Source organism: Drosophila innubila, assembly GCF_004354385.1.
Source record: "Drosophila innubila isolate TH190305 chromosome 3R unlocalized genomic scaffold, UK_Dinn_1.0 2_E_3R, whole genome shotgun sequence".
Classification (NCBI taxonomy): domain Eukaryota; kingdom Metazoa; phylum Arthropoda; class Insecta; order Diptera; family Drosophilidae; genus Drosophila; species Drosophila innubila.
In genome coordinates, this window is record NW_022995380.1 from 21969762 (window position 1) to 21991065 (window position 21304).

Below are 21304 nucleotides of genomic sequence, written 5' to 3' on the forward strand. Positions count from 1 at the left end.
GTTTCTTTTTTTTTTTTATTTAAAACAAAAAAATTGTAAAGGTTTTTATGTGTGTCCATTGCAGTGCATGGACTCTTCAAGATCCTAAAACAAACTAAAACAAAGATTGATTGAACCATAAAAACCAAAATGTAACGTGTTTGAAGAAAATGAAAGAGAGCTTGAAATTTACGTGGAAACTTCAAGAAAACTGTGCATTTCTTGTGCGACGAGAAAAACATTTGTGCGAGTGAATGACACGGGTCAAATTTAAACATTCATATACATAAATACATATTTATATTATGTGATTAAAAAAATCAATATTATTAAAGTGATTCTCATATATTTGTGATAGGAATATAATATGTGATAAAATAATACCATCAAATAGTGACATAATTTTAAGCGTTTGATTAGATTTAATATGCTAAAAGCTCATTGCAATAAATTTACAAGAGCGTTTAAATTCTTAAAGCTACTTTTGTGCATTTATTTTCACACTGTGTGTTCAATTTTAATAAAAGCAACTTGAAGCAAGTGTCATTGGGGTATTAATGGCATGACTCAACCGATTTTCAGCTCGATTTTGCCAATTGCTTATTGTGCGGTTCGTCACGGATCAATTGCCCTTGCGGGGTGCTGTTTCCGCTATCAATGTCATTGGCAGATCCAAGACATACGCATACACACGCACACACACGCACACACACGCACACTCAAGGTGTAGGTGTATGTGTGAGATGTCATGCGCTGTTAGAGCTTTCAAATGGCAAACGTTTCAATGGAGACGTTTTGCAAGCACAGCAGCATTTGCTTATCTCACCAGGCGCACGCCAAAGCGCGCTTCATTTGAGTCCTGCTCCTGCTCAAAGGATGCAGGGATGCTTAAGCTGTGGGGTGGCAGGCGGTCAATGCGTGGCGCTAAACGGCAGGGATTTGCAAAAAGACGACAGACTTGTGCGTCTCACTGACTGCGATTCGTATTTATGTTTGCCGCTTATTTTGTCGAGCGCAAATATTTGCGAAACAAACTGCTTGGCAGCCCAGCAAAATGGCGTTATCTGTAACGGAATTCTTAGTGGGTGGAAGGATGGGGAGAAAGGGAATCAGCTGGAAATGAGATTAGCGCAGTTTGTTAAGTGTTATCGCCCATGTAAGCAGTTGTCGTCAAGTGGATCAATCTGATTCAACGTCATGCAATTGTTGCGTATACGCAGTGTACGCCCTCTGATAAATGTAAGCATGCCATGGCACGTATATATACATACATATATATAATGTAATGCAGTCTATTGCACATTTATTGCTTAGAACGAATGCCATTCATTTGATTATTTCATTAAGCAGTGGCGCAATTCAAGGCGATTTATGTCTATGATGGTTGTTGCACAAATGTGAATTGTCCACTGATAGCAACATATGTATATACACTCGCAATCATTTACAAAATGGCGCGAAATTGTTGTCGAAACTCATAAACAACTGAAATAAATTTCAGAATGTGCTGTAATTTCAAATAGAAGCAAGCTCAGTGCGTGTCTACTGTACGTGTGTGTGTGTGTGTGTGTGTGTGAGGGTGTGAAACATTTGGTCATGCCCCTAATTTGTATCTCACACACACACACAGACGAGCAGGATAAACATCAGGGCTTGTTGAATGAACGGGACGGAGTGTTGCAACAATGTAAATTGTGCAGCATTATGAAAATATTTATTCCACGCAAGACTACACCATGCCGAATAGCTATGCACATACTTTTAGTTATGAGTGTGTCGCTGTTGTTGTTGCTTTAATCGCTTTAATTGTTTTCACTTGTGCTTAATTAAATTTTCAAATTGTGCGCTTAGCATTATGTGATTTACTTTGTTTTGTTTTTCTATTTTGTTTATTTGTTTTGGTTGTATAAATTAAAAATTGCAATGCAGCTATTGAAACTATTCAAAATTTAAATCAGTAAACATAACAATTAAATCTTAATTACAAGCCACATAAATGCTTCGTTTTATTTTCATCTAGTTTCGTTTTGGGTTTTAATTTTAGTTCTCATTAATTACCAGAATCAGTTAGTAACTATTGCTGTTGTTGTTCTTGCTGTTGTTGTTGTTATTGTTTGATGTCTTGCAACAATGTGTGATTACAATTTGTTATTGCTGTTGTCGTTCTCATGTGAATAAACGCAAACAAGTCGAGTGCATATAAATTTCTATGAGGCGATGCTTTCGCATTGCATGTGACATGCATAAATATTTGCCAATATTTGCATTCATTCACAATAGCTGCATGTGTATGTGTGTGTGTGTGTGTGTGTGTGTCCCACAGCTGCACTGGCAAATGAAGTAACTGAGTGTAGAGCACAATGCAAGCAGCACTAAATTTATAACCCTTGTCAGCAGATGGCCAACAGAACAGAATGCCGCATTGCATGCAACAACAAAAGGGTCAGCTCATCGATGATGATCATGATGATCAAGCTGATGATGATGATAATGATGATGATGATAATGTTGATGATGATGGATGACCAATGACAATGGCAATAAATACGAGTGAAATGCACAAAATGCGTAACAATCAAAATGCCAAACACTGCGAGGGCCAATCGATGCGTATTAACATTATGCGACATGCAGGGAACGAGACTCAGATATAGATAAATGCGCATCAATGCATCTTCTGTCTATGTGTGTGTGTGTGTGTGTGAATGAGAGTGTTGTAAATAAGCAGCAACTGAATATAATACACATAATAGATGCCAAACGAAAAGCCACCAAGTACAGTGTACAGTGTACAGTGTACAGTGTAGGTTGTAGAGTGTAAACTGGAGAGTGGAGAGTGCAGAGTTCATATCGGATATTGCACTTAGTTAACTTTTTGGGGGTTCTTATTTGGCGCTGGGGCAAACACCAAAAGCACAAACAAAATGCTTATTTATGGCACTTGTGTGTATTCCAAGTAATAATGTGTGTGTGTGCATTACTTTAACTGCAAGTGATTGTAATGGCAGATAGCCATAACTATGCTCCAATAGCTATTGCAAATGCCAAGAACAAGACAGCAAGCGGTAAACAAACGGCGTGGCATACAACAGGCAGTTGCAGTGGCAGTTGCAGTTGCTGTGGCAAGAGCGTTACTAGGTTGCAGGATCAGGATACTGGCCGCCATTTGCCGCTTCGGTTGTTCATTGCTCGTCTGCAGCTTGTTTGTCTAAATGGTGCCATGAAAGGATATGTGTGTGTGTGAGTGTGTGTGTGTGTGTGAATGTGCAACTGTGCTGAGAGCGAGACGATACTGTGAGTGAGTGCCTTTGGTGCAGTGCTCCAATGTGCAATGTGCTCAGATTGTCTAATGTGCTACCCCCTTTCCTTCCCTACGCTTGCTTTCCCCATCCCAGCACTCCATACTCCCTTCGCCTTAACTTCTATAGAAATCAGAAACCCACAAGCCAAAGTTGTGCTATTTATTACCTTCAGTATCAGTTATGCTGAATTATATCGAGTGCACATTTAACTGACAGAGTATTCGCATTAATATTAAACTTTAATTAAAGCTGTTGAAAGTTCATGAAAACACACTAATTCAATTAGAATGTTATAAAACAACTCGTACATATTATGTTTTTGACACTCAACATTTTAACAATAACTTTAGTCTAAATTTAAAAATCAAAATCAATAACTATTGAAATAATAGTTATTTATATATTGCCACAATTGTAATTAAATCAAAATAATATTTGTTTATATTTTAATTAACACTGAAATATTTAAATCTTTATATTATATGTACGCCGAAACTATTTTTTAATAAAATAAAATAATAAAAAACAATATATATTTTGTTTAGCTTTAAGCTTTATTATCATATTTTAATTAAATTTCATGACAGAAAGTGACAAGTGAAATTAGGAAAACATAATCACTCTTAATGGTCATTTTAAGATTTTTATTTGATCAATCAAATTTAATAGTAACTTGTGAGTTAAAAAAAAAAACAAAAATTGAAATAAATAATTGTATTCATTTTTATGACTCTAGGCATTTCACATGGATTTATTTGATTGAAAGTATCTTTTGCTGTCATTAGCATACGTTTTTATAAATTCAATACACCCTATTTTATATTATATTTATAGAAATTAAAATACTTCCTTTTATTAATGTAATAAATGAGCCCCTCACTTATTTCCAATAATTTGAAAACACAATAAATTGACTCCTATCAGATTCTTGTAGCTTAGCTTAAGTGCATTTAGGTGCAGAGTAAAAGATAGTTTATTAAGGAAATTCACTTACCTCTCTCCTCCATGATGCTACCAGAGTAGTTGCGGTGGGTTATATCACTTCCGGCGACTAAATCGACATGATGTGCATTTGTTTTGTGCAATTTTGTGCCAGTGCTAAATGAAATGTTCATTTTGGAAATTGCAAAATTACTTAAGTGCATAGTACAATCAAAACTAATTGGCGTGATATGAGTAAAGGTGATGACGGAGAGTATTGAATATTCTTAATCGAGGAGTGCAAGTGAAAGTTCAGGTGCAAGTGCATCGTTGTTGTTATAATATTATTTAGCATGAAGCCAGTTTAATGTTTATTCAAATATTAAATGAGTTAATACCAGCACAAATCGGCTTAAAGTATTACCAACATTTACCCAGACTCTCTGCTTATCTGTTGGCCTGGTCAGAAGTTGATGAACCGTCGAGAATTAGTTATCTCTGGTTGACTGCCGTTGACTTTTCACTTCCGATGCAAAATGACAATGACAATGCTGCTGGCATTATTAATTAATTTCACCTGCCTCACGGGGATTTTACGGACAGGACTTGTAATTGGAGTAGGATAACGGACGAATGAATGACTGACCCTGAAAACCGCTTAACTGCCAGCTTGTGAGTACTCATGTGTTCATTCTATGACTCATTTGAATATTTATTAAGATGGCATGCATTAGACACAGATTAAGTATTTAAATGCTCCGGCAAGTGTTCAGGGAGCCAAAGGCAAATGCAGTTTGTGTTTTTGTTTGTGTTTGTGCCTATTCATTAGCTGGCTGTTAACCGGAAATTGTGGTATACCCAAGTGAATCAATTATTTTAAAAGCTTTTCTGCATGAAGTTTTCAGCTGCATCCGCTGCTGTGGTTAAAATAGTTTTTGGTTCAGTTAATGAAGAGAGTGGGACAAACGAGAATTCAGCCGTAATCATATGAGGATAAAACTTTTGAATGCTGAAAGTTGCGGACTTTAAGGCTGCCAACTTAAGCTCGGCCTGGCCGAGTCTTACAGCGACAGTCAGACAGACATACTTTGGGAGATTCGATGTGGATGTGGATGTTGTCGTTGCCGTTGACGCTGATCCAAGGGTTGTCGACGGTTCCGTGCCATGTGCATAGTAGGTGTGTGTGTGATGCGAGTGTTGATGCGACCCTGGACCTGCATCGACAACCACCACAACATCGTCCACAGCATCCATGTGCGGCTGCAGCGGCTGCAGCGGCTGCTTCTTGTGGCCATGACGCGTTGTCGTGGTGGGCACCTCGACGACCACATCGTCGTCCTCGGAGGTGTGGGGACTGTGCGAGGCGAGCACCAATGGATTGTTGATGCCCCACGAGGGCGGGTGCAGATAATGCGGGTAGTTTGAATAAATTTCAGCGCGTATGCGATCATCATAGTCATCATCATTATCATCATCATCCGAGTCCTCATTCGCGTTTTCCTCATCGTCCGCTTCATCCTCATCCTCTTCAGCGTTTGTGTGACTGTGCTCATTGTTTGGCTCGTCATGGTATTGGTACTCGATGTTGTTGGACAGTAGTTCGGTGCCATTGTGGGCGTGGCCAATGCGCTGTCCATGTTTCTGTTGTTGCTTCTGCTTCTGTTTCTGTCTCTGTTTTTGCGTTGATTTTGACTTCGTTTTCGGCTTTGGCTTTGGCTTCAGCTTGGGCAAACCGTTGGGGAAAAATATGAGTCTATCTGCAAAGAGGCAAAAACGTGGGGCAAGGGGCACAGGCATGCGAGGGGTGCAATAACAGTTTAGTGCCAAAGTGGTGCATATATATGTGTATCAGGTGGTGTGAGTATCGTGTGAGTGTGCGTTCGAGTATTTAATTAGTGCTATTTGTGCCTAGGGTGCATTTAATACGATGGTGCGGGTGCTGAAGGGGGAGGGGGTGTGGTTACAGTGGTTAAAGTGGCTATCGTGGTGTGGTTTGTTGCCCAACAGCGCCAACTAAATGTGTGTCGAAATTAACCTAAATTGAGTTAAGCTTGAGTCTCGGGATTGAGGTTGAGACTGACGGTCAGGTAAAGATTCAGATTCAGGTGAATGTTGAAAATGTGAAATGATACAAATTTTTAGGTTTAGCGTGGAAAAGCATTGAAACTGAGCAGAGTATAGAAAAATCTGTGGAACCTATGAAAGTAACCCCTCTAAGCCTGCCCTAATTTGTGAAATTAACATTTACAGAGTTATAAGTATACAGTTTGCGAGAGAGAGAGAGATAGATAGCGAGATTTAGTAAGTACAGCAACAGTTACGGTTTAAAACTAAAGATTAGAGTTACGGTTAGCGGCATTAAACAGCATTAGTTGATAGTTCTAGAGGTGTTTATGATTTTGGGTGCAATCAGTCAATCAATATCATTAATATATATCAATATCAATACGAGTATCAATCTATTTAAAGCACAATAACAGAATCAGTTATAGCGAGTGACATATCAAGTTCAATGGACTGGCAGTTTGGTGAGGAAATTCGGGTAACGCTTACTGGTAATTTAAGTATATTATATGATTTTTTGATACTTTAATAGTGATAGATAGAGCGAGAGGTATAGAGATAGAGAGAGATATTTATATAGATAGAGAGAGAGAGAGAGCAGTGACAGTTAACACGGCAGCTTGGAATTACATAGAAGTATGTATACGTATACGTGATATTTACGATATTACTGAGCATTGCTAATACGAGTACGTATTTCCATATATTCATTTACTGATATAGGCATATTGTTAATAAGTATTTTACTGATCGCATATCACGCAAATGTGGGTTTCATTTATGTCTAATATTTGGATAGCTTTTTAAATTACTTTTATTTTTGTTTTGATGCAAAAGCGTGCGATTTTAGTTTCAGGTTTTTTTTTTTGGTTACTTAAATTGTTAGGCTAGATTCAGTTTTGAGCGGTTCACAAAGTATCAAAAAAGGAAACAATAAGAATACAAAATTGATATCTAAATCGAACATGAAAGTATAAGTAAAAATAGACAAACTGAAGGGAAACTCACTTGTGACGGAGAGTAACTCAAAATCAAATAATTATATAGATACTCAGAGATATATAATATATTATTTGATTCTTTAACCATACGAATACATATATAAGAAAAAAATTAAATTTACGGCTTTCAATAAATCAAAACGTTTACTTTGGTTTACGACGAATTTGTCATGAATACTTTTTACGCGTTATTTTGAGGATTTTGTGTTGTTGTTATTGTTGTTGAAGTTTGTTGGAGTTGTTGTTGTTTTTTTTGTTGCAGTTGCAGTTGCAGTTGCTGACTGAAAACTTACCCACACACGGATTGTGATTAACAATATTAAATATACGATCACAGCGCTTTTTCATATGATTATTTGGACAGATGCATCCGAACATGGGAGATAATCGCAGATTAGTCCATGAGTCATGACAGGCGTCCCTAAAAATACACAAGTGGCACAGTTTAATGCAGGGGTTTTTCAAATTAATTTTAACAGTTATTTTTCAATAAAAAAAAATACTAAAAATTACGTAAAATTTAATTTCAATTTTTGGAATAAAAATTAAAAAGAACATAAGTGTTTTTTTTTTTGTAATATAAAAACATTCTCGATGTGTAGCTCAATATCTTTTAAATATAATACATCACATGTGCTTAAAAGACACATACAAAATCATAATAAACATTTACAATTTATAATTTTAGTTTTAGAAAATTACCTTTTTTTTTTTATTTTTATGATAAAAAATTTTAAATTGAAATTATTTTATGATTATTAAATTAAATTTAAAATTGAATTATTATTTTACAATTCTTTTTTATATCGACAAATAAATGTTTTTAAGTGAATCAAGATATATTTCATATTTTATAACTTGTATTTTGAAAACCATAGTTTACCGCCAATACCGCAACAAAGCTAATTGAATTCGCATTTAGTTAAAGCACTCCCATAGCTACCGTATCGAAAAATGAACCCCACCCGTGACCCACGACCCCTCAACTTCCGTTCGATGCAAAAGTAAAACTTTAAAATTGGCAATTGCATCAAAAATGCATACGTACGGCAGTGCAATTAATATTTTATCGCACAGGTGCCGGCTGCCACAATATCAGTGAGTGTTTAGAGTGGTGCTGCGGTGGTGGAGTGGTTGAGTGGTGGAGTGGAGTGTCAACCCCTTCCGGTTTCAGCTGCCATGTTGTGCTGTGCGTGCTGAAAACTTTAGACGGCGGCACCGAAACTTTAAGCCAGCCCAAAAGACCGAACGTTCAGAGGCGGCCGCAAAAAGTCATTTCGAGTTATTAAAACATTCAGAATGTTTGTATCCAAGGGTATTGAGCCAGACGTTAGGCGGTAGACAGAGGACTAGGGAGCGGAAGTGGCTTCAATAAGGATATGTGAAGGCTACAGGAAGCAGAAAGAAGTCAACCCGCAGGAAATTTCATTTCGCTGCTGTTAGCTGAAGTTTGCCACCAAGTTGCGCGTGTGTGCGTGTCTTGCCAATAAAATCGAATATCGAAATTAAATGTTGCTGCTGCTGCTGCTGTTGCCGCGTGCAACTTTTCGATGGCAATAAGTATACACACTCGAGTATTCAGTGGCATCGCCAGCAACCAAATCAATTTTCTCATTAAGCCAAAGTGTTTAATTAAATGTTGGCTGCTTTTCTCCATCTCTTCCTTCTCTCCATTTTCAGTTTGCACTCTTCAGCCGTTGTTCTAATTAGCGTTTTGCCCATTCTCAGTCTTTGTGCTTAACTTGAGGCAAGACAGCAACTGAAAGAGATAGAGTTCGAGAGAGGGAGAGCGAAAGAGAGGTACGTGGAGCGAGCATGTTGTTCATTATGAGAACTGAATTATAAATGACTACAAGTTGAGTTCTAAAGAGAATTAAGGCTTTAAAATTGGTCTGGGTTGGAAATTGCCGGACGTTGACCGCAATTAAGTATTTACGGGTATGTATATTTAATAAAAAGTCTGTAGGTTTATGTTGCCTATCCACTCACCTATTCTCCATTTTGCATTTATTGTCGCGCACTTTGCAGTGCGTCTTGAAATCCTCGAAGAGCTTCAGACATTTGCGTTCCTGCTGACAAACGGACAGTGCATGATTACACGTGGGCAGGGCATCAATCGGATAAGGATCCTTTTCAGCTGCAGTAGGAAATGGTGGAATAATTATATCATGTTAGCAAAGTCAAGTCAAACAATCAATTAAAAAGTTTTGCAAGTTTCAAGTCGGTCAAAGATAAGCAATACTTTTTGCAATTGCAATTTTGTAACTCACCTTTTTTGAGCACAAATCCACACGGATGATCGAACAGGAAGTCCCGAAAATGATTGCAATCGGGATCCATGCCGGGTTCCTTGCAGAGGCAAGTTGGCCGAAAGAATTGGAATGCCTGCAGTGTTCTTAATGCCGCCTGGCATTTAGTAACCGTCACTGTGCTACAGGACACTGCAAGGACAACGAAAAATAGTAGAGTGTGAAAGTGTGCGTTATATTTAATGATCTATAAATGGCAGCAACGCTTAAACTTTGACATTTCTGAATGCGTTGGAAGGCGAACGCTGCTCACATCGATTACCAAGTTGTTTGCCAGTTGACAGCTGTTATAAATGGCAGACAAGCGTATACCGAACAGACAACTACAAACCAAAAACATGTCATAATAACACCAATAACACAAACAACAACAACAACAACAACATCAACAGCAACAATGATAACTGGAACTCAAACTGTAGCAGCAACAATATGAATAATTGAGTCTACGAACAAAATGGTCGATTTAAGCGGCCAATGAAGCGTAGCAGGCAATGTGGCCATTTGTGCCGTTATGAGAGATCCGATAATATTTTATAACATAATAAATTATGTTTCATATATGACAGCTTATTCGAGCATATGACAACTACTGCTGCACACACACACACACACACACATTCATGCAATCATGCATTCATACACTCAAACACTCAGTCATTCACACACTCACCGAGTTCGAATGAATAAGGGCGAAACAAACAAAAGGCAAACAAACATCTGTTGGCCATCCATTGTCCTTTTGGCCATAAAACATAAGCCCTACTAATAAACTCGACTACGGCAACACTTTAGCACACACACACACTATACACACATTCACACACTGACTGTGGCTCGTCATAAGCCGTAAAATCGCCAAAAAGCAAAGCTACGTCCGGCACAATGGTCAATGGTCAGCAAGTGAGCTGGACGAGCCCATGGCCCATTGCTCATGTCACTCATACGCCCCGTTGTTCCCGCTCAAACCCAAACACGATGTCCGGACATGATTATTTGCTACTCGAACATAAAGTTGCCTCCCCGCCTCATTTACTACCAACAATGTGTTCGAACTACGCAACAAGTGACATTTTTTTGCTGGCATTCATCATATTTACGACATGGCCGACACTTGGGCGACATTTGTTGGCCACTCTGCGATGTGGGACGCAGCATTCGGATCGTGCCCTCAATTAGAAGTCATTGGCACTTAAACAGTTGATGTTGATGTGGATGTTGATGTTGATGTGGATGTTGATGTGGATGTTGCAGGTGAGCACACACCTTCACTTAAGCTGACTGCATTTTCCCCAAGCACTTGCTGTTGTTGTTGATCTTGTTGTTGTGGCCAGTTTGATTTGGCCATCGCTTGCTGTGTGGCCATAAAAGAAGTCAAGTGGTTTTTATGCTTCGTCGCCATCATCAACTGACGCCATTTGCAGTAACTGTTCGACTGTTCGACTTTTTTTTTCTTTTCTTTGCCTCTACTTTTTCTGCTGGCTTTGCCTTTGTTTTTGCCTTTTACTTTTACTGTTACTGTTAACTCCTCAATTCGTTTTTATTCGAAACGCGTTTCCGGTTGTTGAGTTGGTCGCTGAATTGGTTCAATGATTTCTTTGTTGCTAACAATTTTGCCGACGTGTGTGTGTGTTTTTGCCTTTATTTTATTCGATTTGAGTTTGTGATTTGCTTTTCTTGTTTTTGGCATTTTATTGCCTTCTGTTATTGCCATAAATTTGTGCAATAGCTGAAATTTATATGGCACTTATTTAGTTTGCCATCAAACGAAAAACCGTAAACTTATTTGAACTTGCATATATAAAATATTATAGCTTTTATTTGCACAGCTTCAGCATGCAATTAATTAAATTAAGTAAACTTTTGTCTTCTTTTGCGCCTTTGTGTATAAAATATTTTACAACTTGCAGCAGAAAACACATGTCCTTTTTGTCATATCAAACAGGGCTGCAAGTGGGTTGGGCGTTGGTCATCTGGGTGGGTGGTTATGTGGTTGTTTGCCTTGTGCGCAGCTGAATGCGTGTTGATTCCATTGAACCATCGGCAAATGCACAAAGCGAACTGAACAAAATACCAGGGCTGCCCAAGCAGCTGCTTCTCGAGTCGCCGTAAGGGAAACATGCCGAAAAGTATGCATTGCAAAAGAACGTCCTGCCCTGCGGACACCACAGCAGCCGAGACAGCTATTCAAAATATTTATTGCGAGCCAGGAGGTGCAGCATCCTTTTAAAGGATTCAGCGCGGACATGTGCTCGCATAAAGGCGGCGAGAAAGAAAAGCCAACAGAAACGCAGCATAAAATGCAATTATCATAAATATTCAGGCCGCCTTTAAGTCTCGTTTTGCTCTCTCTTCTTACACGTGTGTGTGTGTGTGTGTATTATAATTTTTGAGGACATCTAAAGGACAATATGAGAGCCATTAATGTGCTCCTGCCTGCTGCTTTCCCTGTCTTTGCTGTTCGTGCTCTGCTAAAGCAACAGCCAAAAAAGTAATTTCAGTTTTTAAATGAAAAAGTTCAAAGTGCGTTTTACGTTTGTTTTTGGGTACGTCAGCCACCATTTTGTTTAATCCGCACACAAAGGCACATACATATACACATTTGTGAGTACTCGTATGAGACGTTTGCCATAAAAACAAATGCGAAACAATATTTGTTTGGTTTTTGTTGCCGATACGAATTAGACGTTGTCCATTGATTGTAATCGTAATTTTTTATGACAGACTTGCAATTGCCAATTGACAGACTGACTGACTGACTGACTGACTGACGGACTGGAATTACTTCTACTCAATGATGCCAAGAGTGCGGGCCTTGCTCTGGAAGTCAGTACGTTGTACATATGCTCCGGACATGGTACGACGTCCGGAATAAGCGTGTCGACCATGGAGAACTCGCCAGTTGTCGAAGAGCACAATGCTGCCGGGTTGCAGCTTCACTTGCCACTGCTGCTGCTCATCCCGCACAAGCTGCAACAGTTGCCGCAGGCTGGCATAGAACTCGGCCATCTGCTGCTGGGGCAGAGTATCAAACACCGCACGATCGTAGATGTTGAGGCGGAGTTGAAGGAGCTCGCCAGTCAGAGGATCGATGCGAATGATCGGCGCCGTGTGGCGATGATGTTCGCCCTGCTCAATGTACTCGGCGGGAACTGGCACCCGACAAAGCAGCTCATAGGCGGCTGGATAACTGCGTTTCAGTTCGTGCACCACATGCAGCCCGTCCACGAAGAAGTTCTCTCCTCCAGCCGCATCCCCGGAGTGCTCGATGCAGTGCAGCGCCTGTAGACCGGCGGCATCACTGAAATACGTGTTGTCCGTGTGGGAGCGCAGGTAGAGTTGTGTGTAGGCCGTGTCCGCGTGATCCTGCCTGTCACTGAATGTCCACATCTCGCCGAAGAAGGTCTTCATCAGCGGAAAGCAGCGACGCAGCGCCAGCTCAGTCATTGTGGGCGTGGGGGCCACGTCATCGATGAAGATAATACCGTAACGCACCAGGGCTGCGATCAGCAACTTGACCTGCTCATCACTTGCCACCAATTGGGGCAGCGAGAAGCGCAAGTGTCTCTCGTTCTGTAGTACAATGCTGCGATTCCATGTGGTCAGCGTTGTGGACTTTGACCTGCGGCTTATCAGCTGCTCCAGCTGCGAGTCGAAAATGAAGCTCGAGGTGTAAATCGAACGATGACCGTCGCTCCCTTGTTGAAATGAAAACTTCGATAACAGAGGGTCTACCCAAATAGATGCCTACTTACATAGCACCACCAGCTGCTCCTCTTCCTCTGCCCTCTTCTCCCAGTTGTGCTGCAAAGCCCTCACATCCGAGGGCAAATCGAAGAGATCGAGACGTCTCTGATTTGTCTCCGTGTTAAGACACTCCCCGCAGCGACAATGATCCCGCAGCCAAAACTCATTGATCTCCAGGCCTTTGCCCGTCTTGGGATGCTCCAAATGCAACATTCAAATACTAATGTGTTTAACAGCTGAGCACGAAATCTCGACTAAGCCGAAGCAGAGGTTGAATGTGAGCTGACAGTGAGTCTCGATTATCAGCCGATTTTGCACATAAACAATCTTATGCTCTTATCAGCAAGAGCAAAGTTTCCATTAGCTATGCTTATCAGCAAGTAGAGAGACTATTTAGAGACAGTCTTTCAATTTCTAAGAGTATTTGCAGCCTTGGTGGCTGATAAAAAGAATGTACATCAAACAGCTAATGCTAGACATACTCTTAAGTTATTAATGCTAAAAATAATACCAAATATATACAATTTTTGAAGAATTTTTCAAAATTTCAAAGGGGGGACCTTTAGCATTGAATTCGAATTCGGGATCCAAAAGGCAATAATTTTTTTTTTACCAAACTATTTAAATTTAAATACAGAGTCAATTTAGAGGCCAAACCACGAGCAAAATGACATTTCGTTTGAAAATCGGTTGAGTTTTTACAAAGTTATGAAAGTTTGAAGTTGGTCAAACCCATGACCTAACAACTTTACAAGTCAAAATTTTGGTCCAATTTGACATGATTTTTTACAGGAAAATGAAATGTGTCAGAACCAAATTTAAAGTGTGGTTTTATACTAGTTACGATATAAGGAGTTGATTAAAAGTGAAAACTTGAGATTTAAAATTTTCAATTTTCAAAATATCAAAGGGGGGACCCTTAGCATTGAAAACAGAACCGGGATCCCAGGGACAATATTTTTTTTACGAAAGTCTTAAAATTGGAATGCAGAATGAATTGAGAGGCTAAACCATAAGCAAAATGACATTCCGTTTTAAAATCGGTTGAGTTTTGACAAAGTTATGAAAGTTTGAATATGGTCCGACTTATGGACTTTACAAGTCAATTTCATTTTAATTGTTCATTTTTAATATGAAGCAAATAGAAAGAAAAGAAAATCATTTTTAAATAATATATATAAAAATTGTACCAGAAAACGAATTTATTTTAATATGAATTTCTAGTCAAACAGCTCTCATAATAGTTCTCAAAACAAATTCCATTATTCTAAGCAGTATTTCCAAGCTGTTCATTGGGAAAGACACCTTACTTCAGAATTTTCATAGAATAGAGAATAAATTGAAGAGTAAGTGAGTAGGAAAAATTTCAAAAGTATTCAACTTGATCAGTCATAACTTTTACAGAACAGAATGAAGCCTGCAATTACTTCGTGGGCCGATGAGGTGGAAGCTGACTATGTGGATGGATTGCCGCCATCCAAGGAATATGTGGAGGGTGACTACAAACATGTCACCGAGTACAAGTTTAACGAAGAGGGCAAGAAGATTAAAGTTGTGCGCAGCTTTAAGATTGAGAAGAAGGTTGTCTCGAGGGCCGTGGCTAAGCGTCGTAATTGGGTGAAGTTCGGCGACTCGAAGCAGGATAAACCAGGGCCTAATTCATACACCACAAAGGTAGCTGACGAGATCCTTATGAATTACATAGGGTCCAAGGACTTTGAGCAGACCCAGGATCCGCTGCTGGAGGCGGGCAAGCCAATGGCCAAGTGTCGCATCTGCAATGGGGAGCATTGGTCCGTCAAGTGTCCCTACAAGGGCACCTCCCTCGACATGGAGAGCAAGGCGATTGCGGTGGCAACCACCTCTGTGAGTGAACCCGCCAAGCCGGGAAGGTATGTGCCACCCTACCTCAAGGAGAGCGGCAAGGGACGTGAGAGGGATGACTCATCAGCTGTGCGCATTTCCAACTTGTCCGAGTCGATGACTGAGGATGATCTTGAGGAGTTGGTCAAGAAGATTGGACCCCATACAAAGATGTATTTGGCAAGGGAGAAAAACTCTGGCTTATGCAAGGGATTTGCCTATGTGCACTTCAAGTATCGCAAGGACGCAGCTGAGGCCATTGAAATCCTCAATGGACATGGCTATGATCATTTGATTCTAAGCGTTGAATGGTCAAAGCCACAAAACTAAATACAGTTAATCCCCCACTCCAAGTGCTTCATCTTAATGTGAAAAACGCAAAAAAGGAGCAACTAAAATGTTACAAAGAAGAGATTTAAAAAGTTGAAATAAAGCCGTTAATGCCTTGTTTTAAATGTGAGCTTTTCACATGTGACAACATAAAGAAGTTCCCACACACACACACACACAGGCACAGACACACACACACAGACATACAGACACAGATACAGGCAAATGGAAAAGAAAAAGCTGGCGAAACACCAGCAGACATTGGCTGACTTGAACATTAATAATTAAATTGAGGAAAAGAAAATTCCTGTGCACGGGCACACACAAGTCTCTCCTCTCCTTCTCTCCTCCCGCCCCTTCGTCTCTTTTGCCACTTTCCCCAGCCGTCTAACCTCAAGCTCTCTGTGATGTAGCCCTTGGATAGCCGAAGACTTGAACTCATGATGTTGCCGATGGAATAGTGCGCGGTGCAAAGTGAACTTAAATACACATTTGAATGCCTCGATGTTTGGCTTTGGCTTTTGTTCTGATGGGGCCAAAGGGGCGGGCAGGGGGGGTGGTCGGATCAAAGCGAAGCATACATAAGAAATTTATACCTGCAGCTTAAAACATTGTTGTTGTTCTCGCTGTTGGTTGGCAGTGGGGAGACGGCGACGAAAGCAAAGTCTAAAACAAATTACTGAATAATTTATAAATTAACTTTTTCTTTTGGCTCGTTCGCCTTTGTACGCGACAACAATGGCTTAGGTGGCAAGGAGGTGGCACGGAGGTGGCAGGCACGGGGCAAGAGATGGCGACCCGCTTACAATTTGTTTTTCTTTTATTTTTTTTATTTATTTATTATTATTTTTTTTTTTGCAAGCACCACCCGCTTTAGGTAAACTATATGTACGCGATATAATTGTATACACGTTCACATATACATGAGTACATTCAGAGTGGTTCGAGTGGCACGCACATTGGCACCGCTGAGCGAGGCGAGCAACCACAATAGCATTTGACCAGCCGAGTGGGTCAGTTCTCAGGGGCATTTGAATATTCAAATGGCATTTTGTGGCTGTTGTTGGCTGTTGCGCTTTAAGCATATGAACGTTATTTACTGTTTTATTGCACGCAGGCGCACACAAAAATTGCTAAAATAATTACACAGTTGTGGCAAAGCTAACAAAACACACACAACACACGCTCTCTGACCAAGTCGAAATAAAACAACTGCCAAAAGCAGCAACTAAACAAAATTAATCCTCAAATGGCCTCAAGTCCCCGGAACACATGGAGCAAGCGTTCCCCAAGCACAGCACGGTTACAATCGTCTGTGTGTGCCCTGTAGCGAATTCTAAATTACGGCTAAACTGCTAAAAAGTTGGCTAACAAAAGCGTTAACGCATTGATTCATTTTCACTCCGCTTACCAGGTATGGGACCGCAGACGCGGGGTATTATCTCCAGTATTGCCGAGCATGAGGGATCCTCAAAGCATAATTGACGGGCCAAAATGCAATTGAGAATTGCAACCACGCCCTTAATGGTCGAACCTGCAAAGAAATAAAGTAAAAACTTACATTAAAAATATATAAAAATAAATACTCTGTAAATTGGGAAGAAATGATTAAGTTTTTATGGTATATTGTAGATTAAAATAGTATTGATTCGATGAAAAGCATTTACGTAAATTGAATATTTTTTTTAATTTGCTCATTTTAATGAGCCAATACTTGAAACAAAAATAATATAAAAATCATAATGATTAATAAAAATATGTAAGATTAAAATATCAATTAACAGAAGACTCCACTTCAAAATTATGTGCAAAATGGTTCAAAAATACTTTTGTACTCTGATAAATTAATTTACTAATTTCACAAAATATATTAATCAGATCTTGACTCTTTTTAACCTACGAACCCTTGAAATAAATATCAATAAAATACCCTGAACAAAAGATACATCAGCTCGAGGAAATAAACTGTGTAAATAAGTTTCGAGTACGACGTAAACAACTCAAATCACCATATGGAATTGGATCCAGAATTTGTTGAGGAATTCGCTAATCTAAAGGTCTCCACGCGGAAGATTTCCCCCGAGGAGCTGGCCAGTTTTAATGAGAAGGCACCGCTGCGAGAGCGTTCTCAGACGAAACATCCTTCGTATGCTCACATACCACAATTCTTTTATGTGCCTCCCCCGCCAGCGGACAGACTGCGGCACTTGCTGCGAAAGGAGGCACATTCGGTGTTCCTTCAGCAGCAGGCAGAGGAGCAGCTGGACAGCGAGGAGCTCAATCAGCTGTGGGACAGGTTGAAGGAACATGTCACCGAGACGACAGCCAAGAAGCAGCAGCTCATCAGCTACGACGACTATTGTAAGCTGCAGTCGATTGTCGGCGACAAGTGCCGCAAATATCTCACGGCTCGACTTTTTGCCTATTTGCTTTGCGATTCTGCGTATCTTGGTTTTGTGGAGGTTGCCACCATTTATAATTATACGATCCGGAAAGTGTGGCTAACACAGTGTCGCATTGGTCTCTCTTTCTACGATGAGGTTGGCCAGGGTTATTTAAGGGAGTTTGATTTGGAAAACTATTTGGTTGACCTCCTGCCCACATTGAGCCAGATCCGTGATTGTATGCAGCCCTCGTTTCAGAAGTTCTATGTTTGCACGGCAGTTAAAAGGTTTTTCTTTTTCCTTGATCGCTTGCGCACGGGGCGTATACGTATTCGAGATATTCTAGCCTCTGGTATGATCAACGAGTTGATGGAACTGCGTCATGAGCCAAAGAAAACAGATACGGAAACGGAAACGGAGGAGTCATCACCTCCCAATTGCTTCTCAATGCCCGCTGTGCTTGCCATCTATGAGAACTACCTGAGTCTCGACCAGGATCACAATGGCCTATTGAGTAAACAGGAATTGGTCTACTACGGCTCTGGCACGCTCAGTTCTGTATTTTTGGATCGGGTATTCGAAGAGTGTCATACCTACGATGGCGAAATGGACTATAAATCGTTTCTAGACTTTGTGCTTGCCCTGGACAATCGACAGGTGAGAGGTCAAGCTGCAAGATTTTAACTAAAATTAATATTAATATGAATGACTATGTTGCTTGTTCACTGACTAAATTAAAATTGTCATTTCGTATATGTACAGACACCTCAAGGACTTCACTACTTGTTTCGCATGCTGGACGTGCATCACACAGGGTATCTGACGGAGCAGACACTGCACTATTTCTTCAAGGGTATACAGGAGCAAATGGTGGCATTCAGCGAAGAAGCTGTTAATTTCGAGGATATCAGCAATGAGATATTCGACATGGTCAAGCCAAAGGATCCAAGGAAAATAACTTTGCAGGATCTGAACAATTGGTTTGTGTTTATCAACTTTTTATTTGTAATTGTCATTTTAATGCTCAACGCATTTCACTTTGTTTGTGCAGCGGCCAGGGGGAGACTGTGGTGTCCATATTAATTGAATTTCATAAATTCTGGGCTTACGAGAACCACAACAACAATCCGCAAAATATTTAATGGGTGCATGCCACACAGCAACAACAGCAGCATCAGCAGTGGCAGTGGCAGCAACCAGAGTAAATGCCGCGACACCATTAAGCGCAATTTAATTAAAATCCCAGAGATGCAGAGCGGAGCAGAGAAACACCGTCAGGATATTTACACGTACATAAGACTCGACTCACGTCCTGGTGCTCCTGGAAACAGGAGATACGCACTTATGCATGTGTAAGTATCCAAACAGTATCCACTAGAATTATTCACCTATGATTTCAAATTGTTTGTGCATTGATTTCTATTTAATTTGTATACAATTTTGTGGCCATTAAATTGTTAAAATTGTTTTTAGCTTGCACTATCCAAATTGCCAGCAAAATGTTAACAATTATTTATGTTAATTTGGAATTTAGTTAAATTTGAAATTTTGTGACATTTGTAGCTGTGTTGTGTCTGCTGCTGCTGTTGCATGCAATTCTCATAGCTCTCAGTTAAGTTACAAGTAATTCCGGTTGGCAACATGCTGCGGTTGCCAACATTGCCACCACTGAGATTATAATCATTTTATGAGTCGCCAGTTGTGGAGACGACTCCTAGCTCGGCAACGGTTTATAAAACATTCATTTCAATTTCATTTCATTACGTTGAAATAAACCAAGTTATTCGGGCTGCCAGCCAAGCAGACAGACAGACAGACAGACAGACAGACAGACAGACAGATAGATAGACAGTCTGTTTTGGAGCTGAGTTTGCTGGCTGCTGTGCTCATCTCACTCTTCTTCATTCTCTATATATATATATATATATATATATATATGTCTCTCTCTCTCTGTTGGATGTGCGACCAGCGTGGCAGGCGCTTCACTTGCCACTGCCCATCCGGCGGATGCCCAGCAAAAGTTGTAGCTGCTTCTCCTGCAACTTCTCCCTTCTTCTCCTGCTGTTGCAGCTGCTTCTTGTGCTTCTCCCCGCGCTCATTAACGAAATGACCGTTTGCATATTGCAAGCCGGAAGGCAAGTGGAGAGAGGGGGGAAGGTCACTAAGGAAAGCAAAAGAAATGCCTTCAAAAATGCACGAATGCATGCAACTCGAGCTAAAGTTGCCCCATTGCAGGAAGTGGCCTACTGCCGGGCGGCAGCTCCGTGCCGTGTTGCAGCAACAATGGCTGTGGCAGTAGCAAATTCCGGGCAGTCAAAAGTTTTGTGGCAGCCAAGGCACTCGAATCGTTTGCGGAAATACAAATAAATAAAATGCCTCACGAAAATTGCAGCCAGTTGCAAGTTGCAAGTTGCAAGTGGGAAGTTGCAAGTAACCAAGGGGCCTGTGTGGGTGGATTCACAAAGTGTTTTATGGTTATTGGACGCTTAGTAGCAATACTCGTACTACAGCTGGTTGAAGTAGTTTAGCATGCGTTTGGTTTCGTTTGGTTTGGTTTGGTCTGAACTGAACTGGTCTCGTTTGGTCTGCGACTGATGACAGGCTAGAAATTATCAACGGCAGCTGGCCGGACACAAATAGTCGTCGACGGCCCGATTACCAGGGCCCCATGCGACCCATTCGAAATCACTTAAAAACACAAATCAAGCAAAAGTTGAAAACACAATAACAATTGTTTCGGGACACACCATAAATTTGCATGCCAAGAAGAATGAGAGGGGCGGACGAAAGTTGGTATGGGGTGAACGAGGGGAGAAGGAGACACTCGAATGGTTACATAGAAAAAAAATAGGCACATAAATATGCGCAAGCCCCAAAACAGCGACCTGACCAGCAACAGGGGGAACGGGAAAGGGAAAGGGGAACGTGAACTGGTAACGGCGACAACCAGAACAATTCGTTTGTGTCACAATCAGATTCGGATTGGGCACAAAAATTTCCAGTTGGCGTTACTCGTTCGTTTTTCGCGTTCGCATGTTGCCGCCATGTTTCATGAATTATTTTCCAGCCAAAAAGTTGTCCGTGTTGGCGGCCAAACTTTGACTGCGAAACAAAAAAGAAAAAAAAAAACAAGAGAGTAGAAGAGCACAGCAAAAGAAAAGCAAAAATGTAGAAAATGAACAGCAACAAGACATTTTCCCCAGTGCTGTGGGCTCTTTGCACTACGTCTTCTTCTTCTTCTTTTGCTTCTTCTTCTTTTCTTTTGTTGAAGTCGGCGCATTTTTCGATTACCATTCTGCCGATCGAACCGAAGGAGCTGGAAAGCAGAGTCAATGTTTCGCATTTTCTGCAACTTGCAGTGCCTCAACTGCTGCTGGTTCCCCGGGACCCGCTTACCCCGCTCC

General features: G+C 40.5%; 4 protein-coding genes across 6 annotated transcripts in view; 2 read left to right on the plus strand and 2 right to left on the minus strand.

Annotated features, from left to right (window-relative positions):
* Positions 1-21304, minus strand: part of LOC117790713 — a 58811-nt gene that overhangs the window by 11920 nt on the left and 25587 nt on the right. For 2 of the 3 annotated variants that reach the window (XM_034630252.1, XM_034630251.1), the window contains exons 2-7: positions 16928-17050; positions 9538-9708; positions 9257-9404; positions 7561-7688; positions 5290-5959; positions 4276-4379 (exon numbers count right to left, since the gene is read on the minus strand). In XM_034630252.1, coding sequence (XP_034486143.1) covers positions 4276-4379; positions 5290-5959; positions 7561-7688; positions 9257-9404; positions 9538-9708; positions 16928-17050 — 1344 coding nt within the window. The remainder of the gene's footprint in view (positions 1-4275; positions 4380-5289; positions 5960-7560; positions 7689-9256; positions 9405-9537; positions 9709-16927; positions 17051-21304) is intronic. The other variant, XM_034630253.1, reaches the window with a different exon arrangement.
* LOC117790716 (trimethyllysine dioxygenase, mitochondrial) lies at positions 12101-13571 on the minus strand. Its single transcript, XM_034630255.1, has 2 exons — positions 13332-13571; positions 12101-13274 (listed from the first exon to the last, which is right to left on the minus strand). The coding sequence occupies exons 1-2, from the start codon at positions 13534-13536 to the stop codon at positions 12364-12366; spliced, it is 1116 nt and encodes a 371-aa protein (XP_034486146.1). The 5' UTR covers positions 13537-13571; the 3' UTR covers positions 12101-12363.
* Positions 14607-15641, plus strand: LOC117790717 (eukaryotic translation initiation factor 3 subunit G-2). The gene is made up of 2 exons (XM_034630256.1): positions 14607-14669; positions 14728-15641. Exon 2 carries the CDS (start codon positions 14734-14736, stop codon positions 15514-15516), a length of 783 nt encoding a protein of 260 aa, XP_034486147.1. The 5' UTR covers positions 14607-14669; positions 14728-14733; the 3' UTR covers positions 15517-15641.
* Positions 17515-19145, plus strand: LOC117790714 (serine/threonine-protein phosphatase 2A regulatory subunit B'' subunit gamma-like). The gene is made up of 3 exons (XM_034630254.1): positions 17515-18557; positions 18663-18880; positions 18952-19145. The coding sequence occupies exons 1-3, from the start codon at positions 17529-17531 to the stop codon at positions 19040-19042; spliced, it is 1338 nt and encodes a 445-aa protein (XP_034486145.1). The 5' UTR covers positions 17515-17528; the 3' UTR covers positions 19043-19145.

Excerpts from the sequence above, each read along its gene's own strand:
- LOC117790716 (XM_034630255.1), bottom strand. The coding sequence starts at position 13,536 with ATGTTGCATTTGGAGCATCCCAAGACGGGCAAAGGCCTGGAGATCAAT. Across the intron at positions 13,275-13,331 it reads GGAGCAGCTGGTGGTGCTAT|GGAGCGACGGTCATCGTTCG; the intron begins GTAAGTAGGCAT and ends CATTTCAACAAG.
- LOC117790717 (XM_034630256.1), top strand. The coding sequence starts at position 14,734 with ATGAAGCCTGCAATTACTTCGTGGGCCGATGAGGTGGAAGCTGACTAT.
- LOC117790714 (XM_034630254.1), top strand. The coding sequence starts at position 17,529 with ATGGAATTGGATCCAGAATTTGTTGAGGAATTCGCTAATCTAAAGGTC. Across the intron at positions 18,558-18,662 it reads TTGCCCTGGACAATCGACAG|ACACCTCAAGGACTTCACTA; the intron begins GTGAGAGGTCAA and ends GTATATGTACAG. Across the intron at positions 18,881-18,951 it reads TTGCAGGATCTGAACAATTG|CGGCCAGGGGGAGACTGTGG; the intron begins GTTTGTGTTTAT and ends TTGTTTGTGCAG.